A 23,647-nucleotide genomic window follows, 5' to 3' on the forward strand; every position below is an offset into this window, starting at 1 on the left:
CCCCTACTCTTGTTAGGACAGGTGTCACTTGGCTTTATAGCAAGCATTATTGTCACACAGCCCATGCTGAATTCTTCACATACGCCTGTAAAAACAGACCCCATCGAGACACTTGACAGCAACTGGGCCCTGCAAGAGTCTACTCAAAGACAAATTATGGATGGTCATGACTCTCTGGCTAGCCACACATGCACGGATTTCTTCTGTTCAGCCCACGGGCTGAACAAGAGGAATCTAGTAAATTCCTCCCCATCTACAATAAAGCATGGAAGGAGGTATCTCCGCTGCCGACTATTATATTCTAGCAGCTGCAGCACCCAGTTTGTCAAGTCAAGTGATGCCAGTAGTGCCCCCCACGGCTCAAATTTCAGGAGCAATTACAGACATATATGGACAGCTTTAGAAGGAAAACAATGACATTCATCTGCTGTACTGAATTAAATTATAACATAAAAGAAAAAAAATCTGTCCTCAAATCTGAATATAATATACTCAAATGGAAATCCTTCTCCAAAATGGTCTTTGATATATTTGATATGCTTGGAGATCCAATTATACCATCTTCTTTTAATGTGTTCTTTCATTAAAGTCACCTCTTTCTCTTTGCTTCTCTAAATAGTTCATAAAAGTGTTTCTTTAATCTGACCTAAAGCTTGCACAAGCCACCAAGATCTTCAAAACAAGGAGGCAGGCGTGCCCCCATGAAGCCTATAATACAGTGTAGATGGCAGCATTATGACAATCATATTGTTATAATTAAAGGCCCTATAATTTCAGCACGACCACAGGACACCGAGTACATGGATTACTTGAAGCCGTCTGGAAACAGAAAAGGCTGCTCAGTAAAAAGTAAAGAGCAACATGCTGTAACTTACAGCACATAATCAGTAATGCTGATCATGCTGCTCTAAGAAGGGTAACTTACCGTTTGCTATATAGTAAGCTTGCCACAAATGAGAAGATATCTCCACAAGGACAAGGGTTGGAAAAACATTTTACACTGGGATCCACTGCTAAACTTGTCCAATGAACTGAAACAATGCATGAATAGTAACTAATCCCAAGAACATAAGCATGTTCTACGTCTATCTATACACTCACCAATCAGCCATAACATGCCCACCCACCTAATATTGTGTAGGTCCCCATTTTGCTACCAAAACAACCCTGACATGTCAAGGCATGGACTCCACTAGACCTCTGAAGGTACGCTGTCATATTTGGCACCAAACCATCAGCAGCAGATCCTTTAAGTCCAGTTTTAAGGTTACAAAGTGGGGCCTCCATAGATGGGACTTCTCACAGTACATCCTGGCGGCATCTCTTACCCAGGTAAGCTATGCACATGCACCAACCCATCCACATGATGTAAAAGAAAATTTGATTAATTGGACCAGGCCACCTTTTTCCATTGCTCCATGGTCCAATTCTGATGCTCACAATCCAAAGTAGGAGCTTTTGGCTGTGGACACGGGTCAGCATGGGCTCTCTGACTGGTCTCTGGCTATGCAGCCCCATACACAACAAACTGTGATGCAGTGTTCTGACACATTTCTAACAGAACCAGCATTATATCACAACTAAAGGAGTTAAAACTTGCCTTTTTCCCAAAGGTCTTGTCCCTTGCTGGCATCGGCATCTTCTCCTGTGTGCTGGTCTTCGGTCCTCTTCATCGGCCTGCATGGGCTGACGTCACCCCAAAGCATGCACAAGAGGTTGTCGTTCACAGACACCAGCCCAACGATGTAAGCTGAACTGCGCATGTGCAGCTCAGTTTACATTGCCGGAGAAGACCATGAGCAGGCAATTAAGTCAGGTATTGTCTCTTCTGCAATAAATGGCTGCTGGATTGCGTTTTGTTGCACTGGAACTCCAGTTCAGCTTTAACTGTTTCAGCAATTTGAGCTACAGTAACTCTTATATTTGATTGGACTACACAGGCTAGCCTTTGCTCTCCATGCACAACGATGGGCCATGGCCACCCATGACCCCGACAATGGTTTGCCAGTTTTCCTTCCTTGGACCAGTTTTGGTAGGTCCTGACCACTGCAGACAAGGAACATCCCACAAGAGCTACAGTTGTGGAATTGATGTGACAAAATTGTCTATTCATTACAATTTGACCCTTGTCAAAGTCACATCAACTTCAGAAACAACATGTTCACTTGCTGCCTAATTTAATCCCACTCACTTTCAGATGGCATTGTAATGAAATAATCAATGTTATTCACTTTACCTGTTAGTATTCACTATGCTATGGCTCATCAGTGTATACTAACCCTCTTGTGCCTGCCTCTTTAAATTGGTTTCAGAAGGAATTACTGAATTGTCTCTATATAGCTATAGTCATACACATATCTATTATAGAATGTTATTAGCTGTGAACAATAAGAGGTTTGGGTGCCTTCTACTGGAACTCCAAATCACAATGCTTCATGCAGTATGGATTTCTGTGGCTGGACACTTCAAAACAACCGCACATATTTACTATTACTATCAGGCACAGTAGTTTACCTAACTAGCAAAATTCTGCATTTCTAGGTTTTCTGTACTTGTGGGGGGCGACGGGGGTGAATCCCTATTATAATGCGCTTAATTTGCCTGCATATTGAGCACCTAGGAATCAGAGGACCATATATTTTGCTAGTGAGATTTTTTTTTATTGTGAACCACCGTATCCTAATGATTTTGCTAAGCTTGATTAGCTGGTAAAGCTGAGATTAAGTTGGAACTTTGGGAGCATTGTATTCCATTTTACTGCATCCCACAGCATATCAAATGATACGACAGTCAGTTCTGAGAACCCAACTGCCAGCATCATAAAAGTCATGTCTCCAGTTTCTAACTCCATTGTGAAACAAGACCTTCTGGTTAATGGCCGTCCAAGGCAGTGTGAAAGAAAAAGCCGTTTGATAATTGTTGTGTATTAACTGCATTTAGCCTCCTGCGTGTGCTCTGTACACAAAAAGAGAGCGGAATAGGAGTACCAAAGCCTTAAAGTGACCCTGTCATCCCAAGGCCACTTTTACCCAAAAGGCCAACTGTAAAAGAAGCATTAACTAACACTTATTCAGCTTTAAAAAAAAAAAATCTTTACGGAGATGAATATGAAGCCTACCATGGGTGGCCTCCCTTTGAATATACTAATTGCCAGGTGGCCTCTTGACTTTGATAGCTTGAGTCACTGACTCGGAACAACAAGACAAGTGAAGTCAGAACATCGGATCTGAAGGTTTTGCTTTGGTTAAATGGCTCAAAATACTGAAGCAGTGGATCGCATGACAGTCAGGCAATGGCCATTTTCCCAAGGAAGGTTAGCAATGGCAGCCCCTTAATTTTTCTTTGTATAAATTCTATTAAAATGGTACCAGATTCCCTCTTTCTTCAGAGTGAACAAAAAATGGAATCGAATTAGTTGGAATGGGCAAAAAACATTGACTGGCTGCTGGGAGAAGTAGTTCTACTTTATTATCCTTGAACTCATTTTATAGAATATTCCAAGAATCTGCCCACTGTAGTGTAAAACAGAGGACAGCACATTGGAGTTAGTGGACTGATACAAGGTCACAAAAGGTCACAAAACACAAAGGACTTTCCTAAGATTACAAATCATACTACTGTATAACATCCACTATGCTTTTTTTGAGTCACCCACATGAAGAATTGAGAATGGACTGGGTCAGCAGTGATTTGTTTCATACCTCTGTGTGTCCCATACTGGCTGCTGCGGTCAGAGACTGTTGGAGGGCATGGCTCCGTCTTACATAATTTGGTTGTTGGTTGGGAGATGTCCAGTCGCAATTCAATAAAAACTTGAGGATGCTGCAGTGTCCCCTCAGAGCACTGTGTACCAAGGCACTCTGTCCTTTCTTGTCTATGTGATCCACCTGCAAAATACAAATCAATGAATTAAATGAATAAGTCAAAATATTAACAAACTGGGTTTGCAAACCTTAAAGTGGAACGTTACACATAACAACTTGATAAAAAAAGAATGTTCTTTAGCAAGGAACATACATTCCACAATAATAATTATGCCACCAAAATTAGTGTGTGCTGTAAATTGCCTCCAGCATTGCTCTGGTTTCTTCTTGCTGGTGGCTGCCATTTTGCTGAAGCCCAGAGCCCCTGAACAGCAGTAAATCATTAAAGCGGCAAACCACCCAAAAGTGGAAGCTCTGCTTATCTGCCTCCTCCCCCCTCCGGTGCCTATTTTTGACAGGTACCCATCCCCATTTCTGTCGGACCTCCCCGCGGCAAGGTCCATCAGTAGTTCGGCCCCCCTCCTCCTTGCTCTGGTATCGCACCAGTAAGAACGCAGTAGGGAGCCGGCTGTGAAGCCCTAAGGCTTCACCGCCGGGTTCCCCTTATTACTAATTGCGGAAACATCAGCTAGGGTGCTGACATCCCGGGATTTAAAGACAGCTAAGTGTCCTAGTATTAAAGTATGTGCAGCTGCTGACTTTAAATTTTTTCATGCAGGAAAGCGGATACGATCGATTGAACGGTTTAAAAAAATAGTTACATTACTAAAATGCCAGGATTGCTAACTGTCACATTTGCATGTGTCCTCAATCAAACTGTTAAATCATCAACTAGCTGGTGTCATAACTAATCACATGTGCAGCACCATGGCAGTTGCAGATCAAATAGAAGCAACTTCCTTGGCTGTAAAGGATAGGAGGGTTTAATTCTGCTTTAGGCCTCTTTCACACAGACCATTCGTCGGTTTTTCATCCATCCGTTGGTGGATGAAAAATGGACATCAATCCATTCCTATGGAAAAACGGATGTAAATGGATTTACATATGTTTTCATTCTCTTCCATGAACATCTGCTTTTTGAACGTGTGAAAGCCCTATTTTTCATCTATTAAAAAAATATGGGAACATAGGATAAGCAGATGCAAATGGACAAGCAGTCAGTTGCTGCATCCACTTTTGCGTTGGTTGTTAGGAGCAACCAGTCACTGTTTGGGGGGGGGGGGGGGGTGCAGTGTGTGCAAGGAGAGGACAGGAGAAGAGCAGTATACACAGTGAGGGGGCAGTCTCGAATGGCAGCCCCTTCTCTGTGCTATGAAGTATTAAAAAAAAAATAAAGCCGACAATTACATTTAAAAACTGACAATGACAGTAAGCGCTGGCAAGAGGGGAAGCCCGTCTGTGCAAACTGCCCCCTCACTGTGTATACTGCTCTTCTCCCGTCCCCTCCTTGCACACACTGCAGGTAATTGTGCTACACATGTTACAGGTCACCGCACAAGCCAGAGTGAGATCAATAATTTTAGCACCAGAGCTAATGGGTAACGCTAAACTGATGACCTGTAGGGGCTTTTAAAGCATCACTTATGGAAAACATAGAATATTGAAATTTTTTCGCTGTTTCACAGCTACATGCAATTTTAATGCTCGACATGTTGAGTATCTATTTACTTGGTGTAACTTCATCTTTTATATTTTACAAAAAAATGGGTAAACTATTGTTTGTGTGCCCTAAAATTAAATTAAAGTGTTTTTTTTTTTTTACTGAAATTTTGTATTTTATAAACCGGTGTGCTAATATCATGTGACATAAAAATTTGGAACTACCCAACAAGTATTCTCTAGGCGCTGTCTGTTTTCAAAAAATATATAATGGTTGGGGGTTTTAAGTAATCTTCAGGACTAAAATTATTTTTTAATTATGTAAACCAAAAAATTTGACTCAAGTGGTTAAAGAGGGATTCCACCAAAAAAAAAAATATTAAAAGCCAGCAGCTATAAATACTACAGCTGCTGACTTATAATAAATGGACACTCACCTGTCCCGGGTACCAGCGATGCCGGCAGCCGAGGCCGATCAATCGCTCAGCTCTCGGCTGCTGCCGCCACCATTCTAGGTGAGGGAATCAGGAAGTGAAGCGAATCGGCTTCACTTCCCGGTTCCCTACTGCGCATGCGCGAGTCGCACAGCGCAATAGGAAATCTCCGCGCTGTCACTGGGACCCGTGTGTGTCCCAGCAGACAGCGCGGCAGGGCAGGAAATGGCGTAGACTCCCACGGGAGTCTATGCCCGGAAGTGGGTGTAAATACCTGTCTTTGACAGGTATCTCCCCCCCCCCTCCCCCCTGAAAGGTGTCAATTGTGACACCGGAGGGGGGGAGGGATCCGATCAGCGGAGGCTCCACTTTAGGGTGGAATCCCGCTTTAAGTGGATTTAAAGAACTGATGTAAAAACTGATGCATAACTGATGAATAACCAACATAAAAAGACGTGAACCAATGTAAACTGATCAGTTTTCTAAATTTTTCACTCTGTGTAAATTGGCAAGTGTGGGGATTTTGTTTCATCTGAATCTGCGCATGCAGGATGGTCTAATATATGACCGTGCATGAATCAAGTCAATCATGGACAATACTGTACTGCAGAGACTGCTTGTGTATATTCCAGTGAAATAATAATTTGAGAGTCACAGAATATGCAAATCAATTTTCTCATCTCTAGTCTACACCTATGGTGGAATAAAGAGATTGGCAGTACATTGGCTTAGTGTTTAGCACTTCTGCCTTGCAACACTGTTGTCCTCAGCTTGAATCCCAGCCAGGACATTATCTGCATAGAGTTTGCATGTTCCCTTTGTGCTTTAATGGATTTCCTCCAGATTTATTCCAGTTTCCTTCCACTCTACAAAGACATGCTGGTAGGTCTCCTGTCTAAATTGGCTCTAGTATGTGTGTATATCTGTCCATGTGACAGAAGGAGTTTAATCAGCCCCATAGATGGGTTTTAATGACAAAAAAAAAATAAGGAATGGCTCAATTCCCCCATCCACACATTCAAGTTGGATGGGGGTAGCCTCCTTGCTGAGCTATTGTATTCTGACGGTGGCCATCAGAATACATTAATCGGCATTGCAGGCTATAGCCTGCACCACTGATCAAGAGGAAATTTTCCATCAGGGAGGTTGTACAGAAGTCGATCAAGTAGATCAACTTCTGTACAACCCCAGTGCCATGCATGAATCTAAATTCAGCCACTCCCTGTAGAACCAGCCACACTTCGAATCATGTATGGCTGGGTTTAGACTGTCAGCTCCTTAAAGCAGGGATTGATGGGAATGGTATTTAAAGCACTGCATACATTGTTGGCACTATATAAATACTTGCAATAAATAAAAAAAAACTAAATAAATGTTGACCACGTCTAATGTGCAGACAATTTACAGCATTTATTTCTAACAAACAGATAATAAAGTTTTGCTAAACCCAGTAATATAAAAATAGTTAATCTGCTGCCCCTGCCCCCCCCCCCCCTCCAGTGCCCACCGCTTATAAATCTTTTTACATGAACATACTGCCACTATATAACTTTTTGGCTAATCTGTATACCACGCTCAAGTGATAAACTGCAGGGTCTGCCCAAGTGCTGAGTGTTCAGGTAGGAGGAGATTTCCACTATAGCCTGTGTCCTCAAGCTGTTATGGGAGGCAGATCATCCATCAATAAAGAAGTGACATCCCACCCACTGTGTTTTTTTAGTTACTGGGCATGGAGGAGGAGGGGGAGGGACTGGGCTGTCATTTAGGATCTGTATACATGTCCAAATGTGTGATGTCAATATCATGTGACCTAAAAAGCTGAACTCAAACAGGAAATATTCTCTCCAGTAGAGACCAAATTGAGCAGCAGTATTACACTCACTGTGTCTTATCTGGCCTTGCCAAGAGAGACCCTGCAGGTGGGGAAGGATCTGCGCATACAGGATCAAAGAGCCTTTTTATACAATACAGAGAATTAACCCCTTAAGTTTCACAGCGAGTATAACAAGCATACTATTCTGCATATAGAAACAGATTTTACTGTTGTGGGTTTAGTAACACTTTAATAATGTCTGCAAGATTCCTCCCAGTCTACATTTTGGGTGACTATTTGGAATACATGACAGGTATACTTTAGATGTCATAACTAAGGATGTGCTCTGGCTTGTTCGCATGCTCCACATGCCCCGATGCGTGGCTGCAGAGATCGGGCAATGTCTCACTGCCTGTGATTAGTGCAGCGCTGCGCCGACTTCCTGGCGGGCTCTGCACGTGGAGCATGCGAACACGCCGGAGCTCATCCGTAGTCATAAACCTATTCCCATTAATCTCTAGTTATTCTATGCCTTATGCTAACCTTTTCAAATCTGCTTATTTAAAGCAGTAGTAAACTGTAGGTTGTAAAAAAAAAAATTCCTTGCAAGGCAATGTCATAATGGGCTAGTATGCATCACACGAAACTTGTCTTAGAACGAAGCCTTCTAGCGCCATGATGTCACTGCTGAGAGTGCTGACGTCTTCCCCCGGGGTCTTCCTTCTGGGTTCGCGGCCTCTGGCTACATGAGTGGCCGGTGGCGCAATGATGTAACTCCCGTGCATGTGCAGGAGAGTCGCTGTTTCCGGCATGGGCTCTGAAGGTCCAGCACTGTAAAGCTGGACCTTCAGAGCGCATGCGCCGGTGATATCACTGCGCAAGTTTAGGAGATATTCACGGTACCTACAGGTAAGCCAAGTGGTAGTACAAAGTTTACTACCACTTTAAGCCTAAAACACAAGGGCCGAATGTCAGACGGCACCGGCCGGTTCAACAAAAAACAGTCGACATTCAACCCGTGTGTATAGCAGCCGGTCCGATAGAAGCCAGTCGTTCGGCTGGATTTAAAGTTTGTAAGAATAAAAATAGAATCTGGTAGGTTCCCTTCCAGCAATATAAAGGATTCCTCAATCAGCCATTCTAGTAAATCAGGGCAAGAGAAGACATTTCAATAAGGACCTTGCAGAGTCTTGCCAATATTCTCCATCTGCCGGAATAGCTGAAGCTCGGCAACAGCACAGGAAGTGTATTCTCTGTGAGCTTCATTAGATGAGGAAGCCACAACATCTGCTGGATATTAGAGGGGAAGGGGGCACATTCTGACAAATTCCTATTAATGACCCGGGATCTAGTAACCCACATCTTACGGGCCACATGCAGAGCGAATTCCACACACAAGGGACGAAGCTTCACACATTCTAACTGAAGCCTGCCTGCCATTGTAAAATATATCGGTGGAGGAGCACAGTTCAATCCAAGGGTGGAGACTGCCAATGTGCATATAATTATTGCAGGCAAAATACAATTCAAGTAATAGTAATTCCTGCATTGCACAATTACCATACTTGGCTGAGATCCCTGGGATTGTCATGTATAATACATGACATGCTATATATAATATATAGCATCATAGATTTCCTAAATGTGAAATACAAAAACAGGTTTTCCCTAAATGATCTTGAAGATTGTAACGTGAGGCTGCACGTGAGGATCCAGAACATTAAAAAAAATATATAATTATAGATCTTTCATACTTTATTCATTAATACATCAATAGTTGCATTTGTTTAAAAGCAAGCAGTGTAAGCATCAGAATATCACCCGATATTAGCCTATTTGCAGTTCCTGTACAACAGAGCTCAAACTGGGATGGGCAAAAACCGCAGAAGCCTAAAGCTAGCCATACATTATTCAATTTTCTTTAGATTACCTTTAACAATGTAGTGCACGGGCCTGCCTGATTGCATACAAAATTTAAGTGTTTATGTTTGACCTCATATGAGTTTGGTAAATCTGAAGGAAAACTGTGCAAAAAATTGTATAATGTATGCCCGGGCCTATCTCTTAAGCTGTCGTGCTCAGGTGCCAAAAAAGATGCATGCTGACAGGAAGAGAGAACAGAGTGACAGATGAGCTCATTGATGTGCTGCTCCTTTTTTCAATGTCCATCCACAGGCTGTGGAAGCAGCCAGACCTGTAAGTTTTAATGCCTCCCTGCCAAACAGAGCTGTGTAAATCTCAAAGGTAGATGGACAGAATACAACTACAGATACAAATTTGGCATAAAAACTCCTCTCATTTTAGTATTTCATCTGTATGTTGAGCTGTTTGACCTTAAAGCCGAGTTCCAGGCAAAAAGACAACTCTGTCCTAAACAAAAAACCACCCCCACCGACCTCTTCTTTTTTGGATAGATACATTTTTTTTCTATTTGTTTTTTACCTTTTGTGGAGTACAAAGGTGTACTTCTGTCCGATGGCGGCTGGATGTAAGTGGTAATTTTTTTTGGGGGGGTGGCAAGCGGTGCAACCACAGCCCCCCAATCCGGTCGGCTTCCTCTTCTCTCATCTAAGGGCATCACCGGTGGCTTCCCTTGCTCTCCACTGTGGGCATCATGGGCAGCTCCCCACTGACCTGCTCAGCAGCTTCCGTCTCCTCCCTCCTCCTCTGCGGCCAATTGGAATGCTTCTCCTTTCAGCCAATCAGGAAATGGGTCTCAGGCCCGCTTCCTGATTGGCGGGGAGGAGATTCAGTGTGAAAATAACTTTTATTCGCTATCATCACACAACTGGGTGGGCTCTGTTCGAAGTGCTCTGCAGTCCCAGCCCACCCCATTTTGAAGCCTATGAGAGCCCCTGGCTCTAGTCACATGCTTCAAAAAAACAAAGAAAAAAAAAAAACACTGTCTGTGGAATTCATGCATCTGGCATCCTGCAAGGGGCCAGACGCATGGATGAGGGGGTGGCGCCCGTGCACCCGTTTCTGTCCTAGACCCACCATGGCGAGGTACGTCATTTCTCCATCTGCATAGGTCCTTACCCCCCCCCCCGCTGCCCTCTGGGACCTGTGTGTGTCCCAGAAGACAGAAGGACAGCCAATTACCCTTAATTGCAATGGCGGTGCCTGCAGCCGAGCCGGTGGACGAATCCCACTTCGGAGGGTTGACATCGTGGGGACAGGTAAGTGACCTTATATTAAAAGTCAGCAGCTACAGTATTTTTAGCTGCTGACTTTTAAATCTTTTTTTTGAGGCTGGAACTCGGCTTTAAAGCGGAGGTCCACCCTAAAGTGGACCTTCCGCTCATCGGAACCCTCCCCCCCCTCCGGTGCCACAATGGGCACCTTTCAGGGGGGAGGGGGGTGCAGTTACCTGGATAATCCAGGTAACTGCACCCACTTCCGGGATAGCTCTCTGCGGAAAGGGGCGTAACGTACGCCCCTTTCCGCAAGTGCCCGCCCCTTCCCGCAAGTGCCCCGCTGCCTGCTGGGAAACACACAGATCCCAGAGGCAGCGGGGAGCGTCCTTATTGCGCAGCGCGATTCGCGCATGCGCAGTAGGGAACCGGGAAATGAAGCCGAAAGGCTCCATTTCCTGATTCCCATACCCAAGATGGCGGCGGCAGGACCCGACAGGCGACCTAGAGATCGGCTTCGGGTGCCGACATCGCGGGCGCGCTGGACAGGTAAGTGTCACTATTTTAAAAGTCAGCAGCTGCAGTATTTGTAGCTGCTGGCTTTTAAAAAAAAAAAAAAAAAAACGCGGACTCCCGGTGGACTCCCGCTTTAAGTTCAGTTTTAGAGTGGTTGCAAACCTCAGACACAAATTATGCACATAGCATATCCCTCTATAGTGTGTTCAATTAAAAGCATTAAGTGTCATTTCTGTCTGCTGCTTCGTTCCTCTGCTATCAGCATAAATCACTTCTGACAAGTTTTCTTGACACCAAGACAAAAAAAGGGTGACGGGGAGAGATCTCCAGCTGCTTAACAGCCTCAGTGCCTTTCCTGTGTGTAGGGGGTGTGTCCCTTCCCTCCAATCAGCTCTCAGAGCTCTCTTCAGTGAGCTCTGCAGAGTGTAATCTCAGCTCTTTGACCCGCCTTTTTCCTGAATTGTCAAACAAGCTTCATAATTCAGCACTTTCAACAAACGTAGAGAAGATTGCAGATAGACAGGTACAACTTATGTAGGAAGATTTGTTTAATCTCTATCACCTAATGCCAGTCACTTCACTGGGTATATGTAAGGATTTACAACCACTTTAAGTGCAGGACTTTCTAAAGATCACAAATACTTTATTAAATTGTCCCCATTATAGTCACCTTTGCTCCTTTTTTGCTCAGGAGGGTTACAATATTTAGGTGTCCAGAAGCAGCTGCATAGCACAGCGGGGTCATTCCACTCTCTGACATCCCATCCACAATGGCACCAGACTCCAGCAGCAGGCAGACCATCTCCTCGTGACCGAGGTGCGCTTGGACACACTGAATTGGGGCGTTATTTAACACCTCTGTCCTGTAGTTGACGTTTGCCCCGGCTAAAATCAGGAGTCGGCTCACCTGCAAAAAGAATCAAGAAGTAGGTTAGTTTTTTTTTCCCTGGATTTAGGAATGCTATAGGCAGCTGCAGCACATTAAGTTTGCTTGGCTAGAGCCAAAACCACAGAAGACATTTGTGTATGCACTTTACACCAGCTCTGTGATATTCCCTGAAACACAATAAGCTAGACTTAACCTGCATTCTTGATGCAGGGCATGGGAATACATTGTGGTCTATTAAAGGAGGACTGACAGATGAAAAACGTATAATAGGTGTAAGATAATATAAGTGCATTTAAAGTTGCTTGGGACTGTAAAGGAACATTAACCTCCCCTGACACCTTATAGCGGAAAACTGGCATTCTCCAGCATGTTTTTAGAATGGAAAAACCTTTACAGAACTCCAAAATCAAAGACTTGTGTTGGCAATGACTGACCAGTGGTGGGTTATTGACCTGTCATACTAAAGCCGGTTATTTCCTATCATACAAGGTCTGTTAAGTAATAAGGATATCTACCTGGGTGCAATTGGAACAACCAAAAGGGAGGGGAACATGAGCCAGCAAAAGGGAGATTATTACTTTAGCCGGGGTGATGTTTTTTTCCTTTTTTTTTTAATAACTTCTGCATTTCATCATCTTTTCGAGCTTCCCTTCCGCAGAATGCAAAATCTCAGCTTTTGAGTCTTAGCCGATGACCATCCCTTGGGAGGTGGCCTTGCAGGGTCGGTACAAAGAGTATGAAGCCTGTTACTTGCACTTAGCACATGTTCTAGGTTAAAATAAACTAAAAGGGAAGCTGTGCTTTGCATAACAACTCAAGGGCCCCGACCTTTCATCTTCTAGTCTATCCAAGAGACATGAGAAGTAAGGGCCAATCATCTGGTATGGGCAATACAGGCAGGTTTGCTTTCAATTAATGTCAGCTATGAGGCTCACGATTCTTGTTAACTGAGAGACTAGCAGACTTATGGAATACAGCAAATTTCTGTAACCGATAGCGAGACATGATTCGTCTTCTACGGCTTTTACTGCTATATTTAGACAGAAGGAGAAATCTAGCTGCAGCCCAGCACTTTATACATTACCACTGTCCTATGATGAGAAAAAGAATATAATTCAATTTAATTAGAACCACGCTCTTGAGGAAATATATTATTCTAAAGTATTTTAAAGTGCAAATGGCATGAACCAAAGCCAACAAACATGGTGAACGTGTAATGTGAATTGTGTGCGACAACCGCAATGAACAAAATAAATTGATCAAATATGTGATTCAAGAAGTTCATTCAATTCTTGTAAATGCTTACAAGAATTAAATGAACTTTTTGAATGACACATTTGATCACTTTATATTGTTCATTGTGGTTGTCGCACACAATTCACATTACACATTCACCATGTTTGTTGGCTTTGGTTCATGCCATTAGAGCATTTGCATTTTAAAATACTTTAGAGTAATATATTTCCTAGAGAGCGTGGTTCTAATTAATTCATTTTAATTATATTATATTTTAATTATATTTTTTTCACATCATATCTGCTTACAACGAGCTGCTCTCAATATTATTATTATGATTGTAAATGCACTATTTGCACAGGTTTAGTGGTACTTTCACAAATGTCCTGTGCTCTGTTTTACTGAATATTATTATTATACAAGATTTATATAGTGCAGACTGTTTACACAGCACTTTACAACGTTAGGGCAGACATTACAATACAATTCAATACAGGGGAAATCAGAACATATTCACGGGGATTCAATAAAAAACCTGCGTTAGAGGACACTTGTTTATAAGTATAGGGATTTTATTGATTACAAAAAAAAAACTGAATTGATTAACACTAACAGAGTTCAGTTAGAGAAAAAAAAAGCCTTCCGAGATGGGTGTGTTCCCAAGCCACCAGCTGACCACTAAAAGTGTAAGTGAGGGCAAACAGATTAAAGTGTAAGTAAACCCATTGATTTAAAGGAGTTGTAAAGGCAGAAGGTTTTTTTTTTTTTTTAATCTTAATGGACCACTAATAAGTGTGACCACTTATTAAAAAAAAGCGGAAAAAAGGTATTTACATTTTTTTTTTTAAAACTATACACATGTTTTGCCTTTCATTTCTTTGTTTAACCACTTGCCGCCCGCCCTATAACAAATAGACGGTGGCAAAGTGGTTGCATAATCCTGACCAGACGTCATATGACGTGATCAGGATTATGAGCCGCTGCGCGCCCCCCGGGGGCGCGCATCGCGGCGATCGTTGTTGCGGGGTGTCAGTCTGACACCCGGCAACTACGATCTCGGTAAAGAGTCTCAGACGGAGACTCTTTACCACGTGATCAGCCGTGTCCAATCACGGCTGATCACAGTGTAAATAGGAAAAGCCGGTGATCGGCTTTTCCTCACTCGCATCTGTCAGACGCGAGTAGAGGAGAGCCGATCGGCTGCTCCTCTGACAGGGGGGGTCTGTGCTGATCGATTATCAGCACAGCCCCCCCGAGGATGCCCACACTGGACCACCAGGGACGCCACCAGACCACCAGGGATGCCCAGGACAAGGTATGCCACCCTAGACCACCAGGGATTCCAGTCAGTGCCACAATGGATGCCAATCAGTGCCCATAATGGATGCCAATCAGTGCCCACAATGGGCATCACTGATTGGCATGCATTATTGATTGGCACTGATTGGCATCCATTAGTACAATATATTATAATACAATGCCGCCTATCAGTTCCCATCTGTGCCGCCTATCAGTGCCCATCCATGCCCACCTGTGCCGCCTACCCATGCCCACCTGTGCCGCCTACCCATGCCCACCTGTGCCGACTAACCCATGCCCACCTGTGCCACCTATCCATGCATATCCATGCCAATCCATGCCAGCTATCAGTGCCAATTTGTGCCACCTATCAGTGCCCATCCGTGCCGCCCATCAGTGCCACATATCGGTGTCCATCAATGCCACCTCATCAGTGCCACCTCATCTGTGCCCATCAGTGCCGCCTTATTGCCCATCAGTGTAACCCCATCAGTGCCCATCAGTGAAGGAGAAAACGTACTTATTTGCAAAGATTTGAAACTGAAACAAAAAAACACTTTTTTTTTTCAAAATTTTCGGTATTTTTTTATTTGTTTAGCAAAAAATAAAAACCGCAGAGGTGATCAAATACCACCAAAAGAAAGCTCTATTTGTGGGGAAAAAATTATAAAAATTTCATTTGGGTACAGTGTAGCATGACCGCGCAATTGTCATTCAAAGTGCGACAGCGCTGAAAGCTCAAAATTGGTCTGGGCAGGAAGGTGTTTAAGTGCCCTGTATTGAATTGGTTAAGCTGAATGGGTTCCTTTACAAGGTGATCGTTTACAATCACATTCATTCATATGTAAAGCACTGCAAGAAATGGCAGTGCTATACAAGTACATGTAATAAATAAAATCAATTACAAGTAGCTAAAATAAAGATAGACTGCCACACTCCTAATGTGTTGTTTTTATTTGTTTTATAACTGGGTTGTATGGCTGAACGTTTCAGCAAACAAACAGATGTCTGCAGGCAAGTACAAAAAGGAGGAAATTAATTTGCAAAGTCAATAAAGCATAAAGAAGTGACAATGCCTACTTATCAGTCTTAGTAGTACACAACACTAGAAAACACATCAATGACAGCTGTCAGTGAGCATAGAAGAATACTGGTCCTCTTTATACGCAATGTTTAATGATCCATTTCATATACTGTATGGCTCTAGCAGATTACAATTCCAGTCCATAGAAGAAGCCAGACTGTAAGGTGTTGAGAAGACTGATGGGTTTTCCACGAAGCCTAACCTCTGCACAGTCTGGCAAACGCCGCTTATGGAAGAATGTGAAGTATGATCTTCAACAAAATACTTAAAAATGCATTTACTTTCCAGGCCCAAACTGGAGCCTCCCTCAATCATAGGAAACAGCAGAAAGGCTACATATTTTTCCATAGAGTAACACCACAACCCAAAAGTAAAGGCACTGGTTCTAATTCATCAAGCTGGAGTATCACTTAAAGCAGTATGGCGGCTATCCTCACCCAAATCTCCAAAGCCTACAGCAGTATATTTTATTCATAGAAAAAAAACTTCTATTCCTACCTTCCATCTAATGTTGTTTAACTGGTGCTGTGACGTTATGGCAGTTTCCTCTTCTTCCTCGGAGGCGGGACTGAGCAGCGCTCATATAATGGCATAAGAAGGCCCCTCAGTCCCGGAATATTGTGAGCTCAGCTTGCGTGATGATGCAAAATGGTGGTGCGTAAACAGCAAATGGGGTCAAAGGAAATAATTTGCCATTAAATGGCTTCAGCCAAACACTAACCGTGAGTGAAAGAAAAGTTTTTGTGTTATCATTCATATTCTCTGAAAAATGGCCAAGAAATCATGAATTCAGCCATACAAATATGAGCACAACTGTACTAACCTATATGGCTGCAGCATAGTTGTGATGCTGCAGCTGTCCCCTACTGACTAAGCCCGAGAACTGGGCGATCACATGACTTCCGATTGCTCAGTTCTCAATCCGCTATGAGCAGAGACCAGTGACTTTCAGAAGAGAAGAATAGCCAAAAAAGCTTTGATCAAACTTCTCTTTTAAAGTGTTACTAAACCCAGGAGCCTGCATTCGCTATATCTGGTCTCCCGCAGTACACAGTACACTCGGAAATGCAATTATTTTAGTAAATATAAACGGCTAAATACCTTTTCTCATCAGCAGTTACAGCAGTCTTATGACTTATATCAGTTTTTGGTAAAAGCTTGTAGAAGGAGTTTTCATTCTACTCTGATTTGTCCTATGAGGCCTCAAGACCCCTGACCCGCTGCCTGGACAGTGCTGATTGGGCCTGTGTTGATCACATGCACCCTTTCATGAAAAATAAAAACTCTCTAGCAATACACACCAAACCAGACACGTGCAGCTTGCATCCAAGGCTCTGTTCAATCAGCAAATAGATTGAGGATAGTGGAAGAAGGGGAGGATCTGTGCATACAGGTTCAAACAACCGTTTTACACAATGCGGAGGATTAACCCCTTAGGGTCCTACAGTGAGTATAACAAGCATGCTTTACTGCAAATACAGACTGATTTTACTGTTGTGGGTTTAGTATCACTTTAAGGTGTCCTAGACAGTATTTTAGCTTTAGGCATCAGAGCCATTGCTTTGAGTGGAGCAATAACATAGAACTTTACAATAGCAACGGCCTTCCTAAGGCTAAAGCCCCTTTCACACTGGGGCGGGAGCGGTGTTATTTTTAGCGGCGCTTTACAGTCGTTTTAGCGGCAGTATGCGGCCACTAGGGGGGTGGTTTTAACCCCCGGTAACAGCCGAAGAAGGGTTAAAACCGCCCACAAGGTGCCGCTTCAGCGGCGGTATAGCGGGTGGTATAGACGTGCTGCCCCATTGATTTCAATGGGTAGGAGTGGTTTAGGAGCGGTGAATACACCGCTCCAAAGATGCGGCTAGCAGGACTTTTTTCACCGTCCTGCTAGAGCACCACTCCAGTGTGAAAGCCCTCAGGCTTTCACACTGGAGTGAAAGGGGCCAGATTTTTTCAGGCGCCATACATGCACTATTTTTAGTGCTGTAGCACCTGAAAAATGCCCCAGTGTGAAAGGGGCCGTAGGGTGCAATTAGATGATCAAGAATGAAAGTAACAGTTCATCACGCTACACTACATTCATATTTTTTTTTTTTTTTTTTACTTTATGTAGATGTAGACTTTAGGACATATCCACAAGTTTTTATTATTGCAGTGTTATAAGAGCATGACGGTGTTCCTCCTATACACAAAATATTTGTAGGGTCCAACAGTGACAGTTCCACTTAAAAAAAAAAAAAAAGTGACGGTTCCATTAGTCCCTTCCCTGGGGTTCATAATTACAAACATTTACAGTGCATATAGGCCCAGACGATTCTGCTTTCACACCATCATTACATCATGTGTTAAATTGCACTTGCCAGTTAAAATGTAAAGGCCAGATCTGACTATTGGCAGTAATAATGCACTACATCAGCTCTGCGGAACGCTGGAACTGTGTGAAGTTTTCTCATGTAACTGTAGAAATCTGGGCCTATAGTGTACCCATGGCAATAAAAAAACAAACACAAATGCCTCTAAGTGGGTAGCATGATACTACAAAGGCATGCTGTACAAAATAAGACAAGATAAGTAATTCACAAGTGGACCAATTTCAGCTGTCCACCTAACTAAGCCAGGAGGTCATGAAAAGACATCGGGGCACAAAAGACATCTCCCCTTACCATCAACAGGACAGATGAAAAAGTTGGGTAAACTGCGTTTATGGACTGTCCTAATCTTGGAGAAACCATTTAGATTAAGGGGAAAATCTAACATGTTCAATCGATTCTTCCACAGAGATCTTTCCAAGGGATATCTGCAGAGAAAGTCCAGAGATATACCACTGTCTCCTGAACCCACTGGATGGATAGGTCATACCAATCATGCAATTGAGCAACTAACGTTTAACCACTTGCAGACCAGACCTTTTCTGGCAATTTTTGTTTACTTGTTTATTAGAAAACTACTTTGAATCCCCAAACATTATATACTTTTTTATAGTGTTATTGTTTATGCTGCATTTTTTTATGAAAATGGTGGGTGTTGAAATTTATGTCACATGGTATTTGTGCAAAGGTTTTTCAAACACTTTTGGGGGGGGGGGGGGGGGGGGGGGGGATACACTTGTTTAAATTTTAATGCACAAAAAACACAATATAATGCCCAATTGTTTGGTAAAATATAAATGATGATGTTACGCCGAGTAAAGAGATACCAAACATGTCACACTTTAAATTGCAACAAATGGCATAAATTTTACTATCCATAGATGACGCTTTAAAAGCCTTCACAGATTACTACTTTAGATTTATATAGGAGGTCTGGTGCTAGAATTACTGCCCACAATCTGATGTTCACAGCGATAGCTCACATGTGGGGTGATCGGTGTGTTTGTGCGGGACTGACGCATGCCTTTGCACGCAAGCTTGGGGGCGACAGGAGCGCTTAACATTCTTTAAATTATTTTTACACGATTGCTTTAAATCTTTTGTTTTTTTAATCACTTTTATTGTTATCACAGGGGATATCAATGTTCCCTGTGATAGCAATAAGCAGTGACAGTTACTCTTTATGGAGACACTCCTCTGCCCTTAAAAGCATTTGATCACACCAAGATTGGTGTGGTCAAATTATTTCTCTATTTAAAAATGGTGCCGTTTACATCTGGGGGAACCGGAAGTGATGTATGTTCATCACTTCTGGTTTTCTATACCATAAAGACAATCAGAGACATTCCAGGCTCCAACTACCTCTATGGCCAGCCATGGGCAGGATGGGGAACACGAGAAAGTCACGGAAGGCGACAGGAGGGGAGGATGTCCCTTCCGGCTGTTGTAAAAGCAATCCCGGTAGGATTGCTTCTAAAAAAAAAGCTGACAGCCTCCAAGAAAAAAATATTGGGATGATGCCTACGGCTGCCGGCATCATCAAGTATAACCACTCAAAGTCCAGCGATGTAAAGGACGTCGCTGGAGCTGAAGTGGATAATTAATGTACAACTAAAGACTCCTGTATGACAGTCTAAATAAGCATCAAATCCATTCTTTCATGTTGCGAGTGCTGCCTGTCTGCTGGCCATCTCTTTCCACAACTTCCTGTTTTTTTCTGCATGCTTCGCAGCTTCTCCCCTCCTGTTTACTTTCCATTCTGAAGGACTACATATCCCATGGTACTTGTCTACAAGCAGTAATTCTCATACCGACTCTGCCTCCTGAAACGACTCCTTTCGGCACCTCTGTAGTTCGGAAGGCAGGCTCTGTGCCATGTGTGAGACTGCAGTGCCTACCCACAGGGCATAGTGACTATACATCATAGAAATCAACCAAGTAAATATGTGGGGATCTTCACAAAGAAAGTTCTTAAACTTCACAATCATTCAGATTAATAAGAGTAGGTTATAAAAAAATAAAAAATAAATACAACGTGGTAATTAGTATAGAAATATATGATTTCACATTTTGACCACAGATAAGCTTTCATATTTTTAATGGGAGGCCAAAGTTCTACTTTAAAAGACAATACTTTTTCCCAGTTTTGTGTAGGAGTAGGTTAAAAGAAAAGTAAAAGGTTTCCAAAAGAATAAAAATGTATACTCACCTAGGTGGGTACTTGCATCTGCCCCCTCGCTGCTTCTGCACTGGGAACTGAGTGATCAAATTCTGCTGACCGCTCAGTACTCCCCTCCGCTCTAAACAGAGAGCTGGTGACTGTCAGTCACCAGCTCTCTGCTCTGCCCCTCTGAGGAGGGGTTAGAAGCGGCTGGCTCAGTCTCCTGGCATCTCACTGACAGGCTGAGCCAGCTGTCCGTCCAGGCATCTGGGTGGATCCCGACAGTCGGGATCGATCCAGTGCCTGGGCCGGCTGAGTGACAGATAAAAATGGGTCACAGGAGTGCAGAACAAACCGCTCCCCTGTGATCCATACTGCTCCTTTAATGGTTGGGATCTGTCAGGTTTTTAATTTTTGTCCTGCGTAACAGCAAATTGGTCAAAGACATATTGTATAGTTTGGTTTTAGATATAGAGATTCCATTTCCTTCATGGAAAAAAATATCATAATAATGAAAATCTAAAAAATATATAAGGGGAACTCAAATAGCAAAAAGAATAGAAAAACGACAATAAAAATATCATGTATGAGAAGCAATATCTATAGTTTGCTCATTTATAACTATATGGAATTCTCTACATCCATCTAGACACACTGAAAAGCACACGAAGTAGAACACGCTTTATCCTTTTACATTATTCTTAATGAGATATCCACTGAGGTGGAAAGCCTAGTAAAATAAACCTCTTTAGTTTAGCTTCGTTATTCCGGGATAAGGTTTCAACTACTACCAATATAAATCTTCTCTGCAGCAACAGCGATCTCCAGCAGACACGGCCCGGACAAAACACTGCAATTAACACACAGTTGGGAAGGCCTTTGGTAAACATGACCCCATATTACTATAATTGCAAAACTTTGCATCCTGACAACTACAGAAAGAAGTCTAAACACCAATAGAAGGTTTGATGAATGAGTTCAGGAAGGTTTGTAGGCGGGGAAGGAACTGAGAAAATAAAATAGTCCTATACTGAAAAGAGGAAACAAATTTAAAGCTGGTTTTGTATAAGAACTTCCGTACCGTAGAGATTGCAAACCCTTATTGAATGAGCGAGGGCGTTATATAATACACAAACAATGCACAGCGAGAAGACATTTCAATAGATTCGTAATTTCGGTGGTAATTGGGGCTCACGAACAGCTTATACAAGTAACAGTTTCTTATGAGGTAATAGTGATTCAGATACTGAAGATCACAATCAACATTTTGGCTAACAGATCAATAAAGGGGTAACATATGGGACATTGATTGAGACGCAGTAAAACCTTGGACTGCGAGCATAATTTGTTTTCCCGGAAACATGCTTGTAATCCAAAGCACTTGTATATCAAAGCGAATTTCCCCATAAGAAATAATGGAAACTCACATGATTCGTTCCACAACCATTTATTCATAAGTCCTTCAGTTTAGAGTCCATATAAAAAGATTATAGCAATATAATAGGTTGTGTAACCATAAAATGTCCATCCACAAATGGAAGCCTCCACAAGGGGATTAGAAGCAAAATCCAGCAGGAGCTACAGAGTATAAAAGAGACGAGAGACGCCTCTAAGTGTAGCAATATGGTTACATTTAATGAAGGTACAGCATTTAGCAACTCACATGGTTGATGATTAAAAGAGGCAAATCTAAGTATGCAGGCCTCCAGGGTAAAGCTGTCCACATAGACCATCCTCCGCACCACTGTCGGTCTGCAATTGTGACTGGGAATACTACCCAGGAGTAGAGCAATCTGAAAGTGAGGCTTGAACAGCTCATGGAGCGCAGTGTGGTGCAGGGGATGGTCTATGTGGACGGCTTTACCCCGGATGCCTGCATACTTAGATGCACCTCTTTTAATCATCAACCATGTGAGTTGCTAAATGTTGTACCTTCATTAAATGTAACCAAATTGCTACACTCAGAGGCGCCTCTCTTATCTTTTATACTCAGTTGTGACATGACTCTACTCATATATCAAGACTTTGCTTGTATATCAAGTCAAAATTGATTTAAAAATGTTGCTCGTCTTGCAAAACGCACTCAAGCCAAGTTACTCTCAAAGCAAGGTTTTTCTGTATAATTATTATTACTTGCTGTCCCAAAATGGCAACTTACGTTGTGAACAAATTAAAAACCCTTTAAACGTGAGAAAGAAAACAAAGCAGCCTTGGGACAGAAGTGAGCAGCTTATGTTACCATCCAAGGTCAAAGAAGCCAGCTTGAAAAAGGAGTGAACAGCAGTCATTAGTGGTCTGGAATCTGAAACTGGTGAGGATGCGGTCATCCTCCGTCGATGTTAGAGGGAAAGGGCACTGTCCGTTATGCAAAAGGACAAGAGAGAAACACCTGCAGTGATCTTATTTTATGTTAGTCACTTAAATTGTTTTTACTAGTTAGGTCTTGAGCCTTAAAGTGGGAGTAAACTTCCAGGTAAGATTTTTTACTTATAGGTAATCTTATAAGAAGGCTTACCTATAGGTACTTTAAATATCTCCTAAACATGCATTATTTAGGAGATATTTTCTTTGGATGCAGCCGGTGACATAACCAATGCATGCGCTTTGCAGAAACGTCACAACCGTGCTGTTCCTTCAGAGCCGCGCCGTAAACAACGACACCCATGCATGTGACACCATCAACAGCTCGGCCAACCAGATACCCAAAGCCCAAAAACCCAGAAAGAAGACTGGGTGACGATGGTAGTACATTCAGCAGTGACAATGTGCCACTGGAGGGCTTCATTTTCAGTTAAATCTGACATACTTGTGCTAGTATGCCGGAGGCCCTGATTTTCTTTTTTTTTTTGGATGTGGTTTATTACTGCTTTATGGAGGAGCTAAAGTTTGAAAAAAAAAAAAAGGGCTGGTATTCCCTCTCATTACAGGGGGCAGCGCCTAACAGGCCTCTCCACACCTCTATGCTTTCGTGCCCATAAGTTTACACTCTGGAACAGGGGACCAAAATTGATGTTTTTATCATGGATTAAAGGTTCGGTGTCCATGCAGCACTAGCATTATTCCCTTGATAAAGTATACCTTGTGAGCTTGCACAAGCATCCTTGCTAACATGGACCTTGTTTTGTTTGATGAACAGTCTACATCAGGAGGTTACCAACTTGCGCATGTGGTCCAAGACAAAATCGTAAACTTACTTAAAGCGGTTCTGCACTCATAATAATACATATTCCCATTCTGTTGCCTCTAGACCGTACATTTGATAATGCCACATTTTTTAAATTTTTTTTTATTAATCTACCTTTTGTAATTCGTAGTATTTGATTTTCCTCTGTATTCCTATGTATTTCCG

The 23,647-nt window shown here is 42.6% G+C and overlaps 1 protein-coding gene across 5 annotated transcripts in view; it reads right to left on the reverse strand.

Annotated features, from left to right (window-relative positions):
* Positions 1-23,647, reverse strand: part of TANC1 (tetratricopeptide repeat, ankyrin repeat and coiled-coil containing 1) — a 329,903-nt gene that overhangs the window by 49,401 nt on the left and 256,855 nt on the right. For all 5 annotated transcript variants that reach the window (XM_077447640.1, XM_077447638.1, XM_077447637.1 and 2 more), the window contains 2 exons: positions 11,931-12,167; positions 3,702-3,887 (listed from right to left, as the gene is read on the reverse strand). In XM_077447640.1, coding sequence (XP_077303766.1) covers positions 3,702-3,887; positions 11,931-12,167 — 423 coding nt within the window. The remainder of the gene's footprint in view (positions 1-3,701; positions 3,888-11,930; positions 12,168-23,647) is intronic.

This window comes from Lithobates pipiens, unplaced genomic scaffold, assembly GCF_037356315.1.
Source record: "Lithobates pipiens isolate NorthernLeopardFrog02 unplaced genomic scaffold, aLitPip1_a1.2 Scaffold_22, whole genome shotgun sequence".
Classification (NCBI taxonomy): Eukaryota; Metazoa; Chordata; class Amphibia; order Anura; family Ranidae; genus Lithobates; species Lithobates pipiens.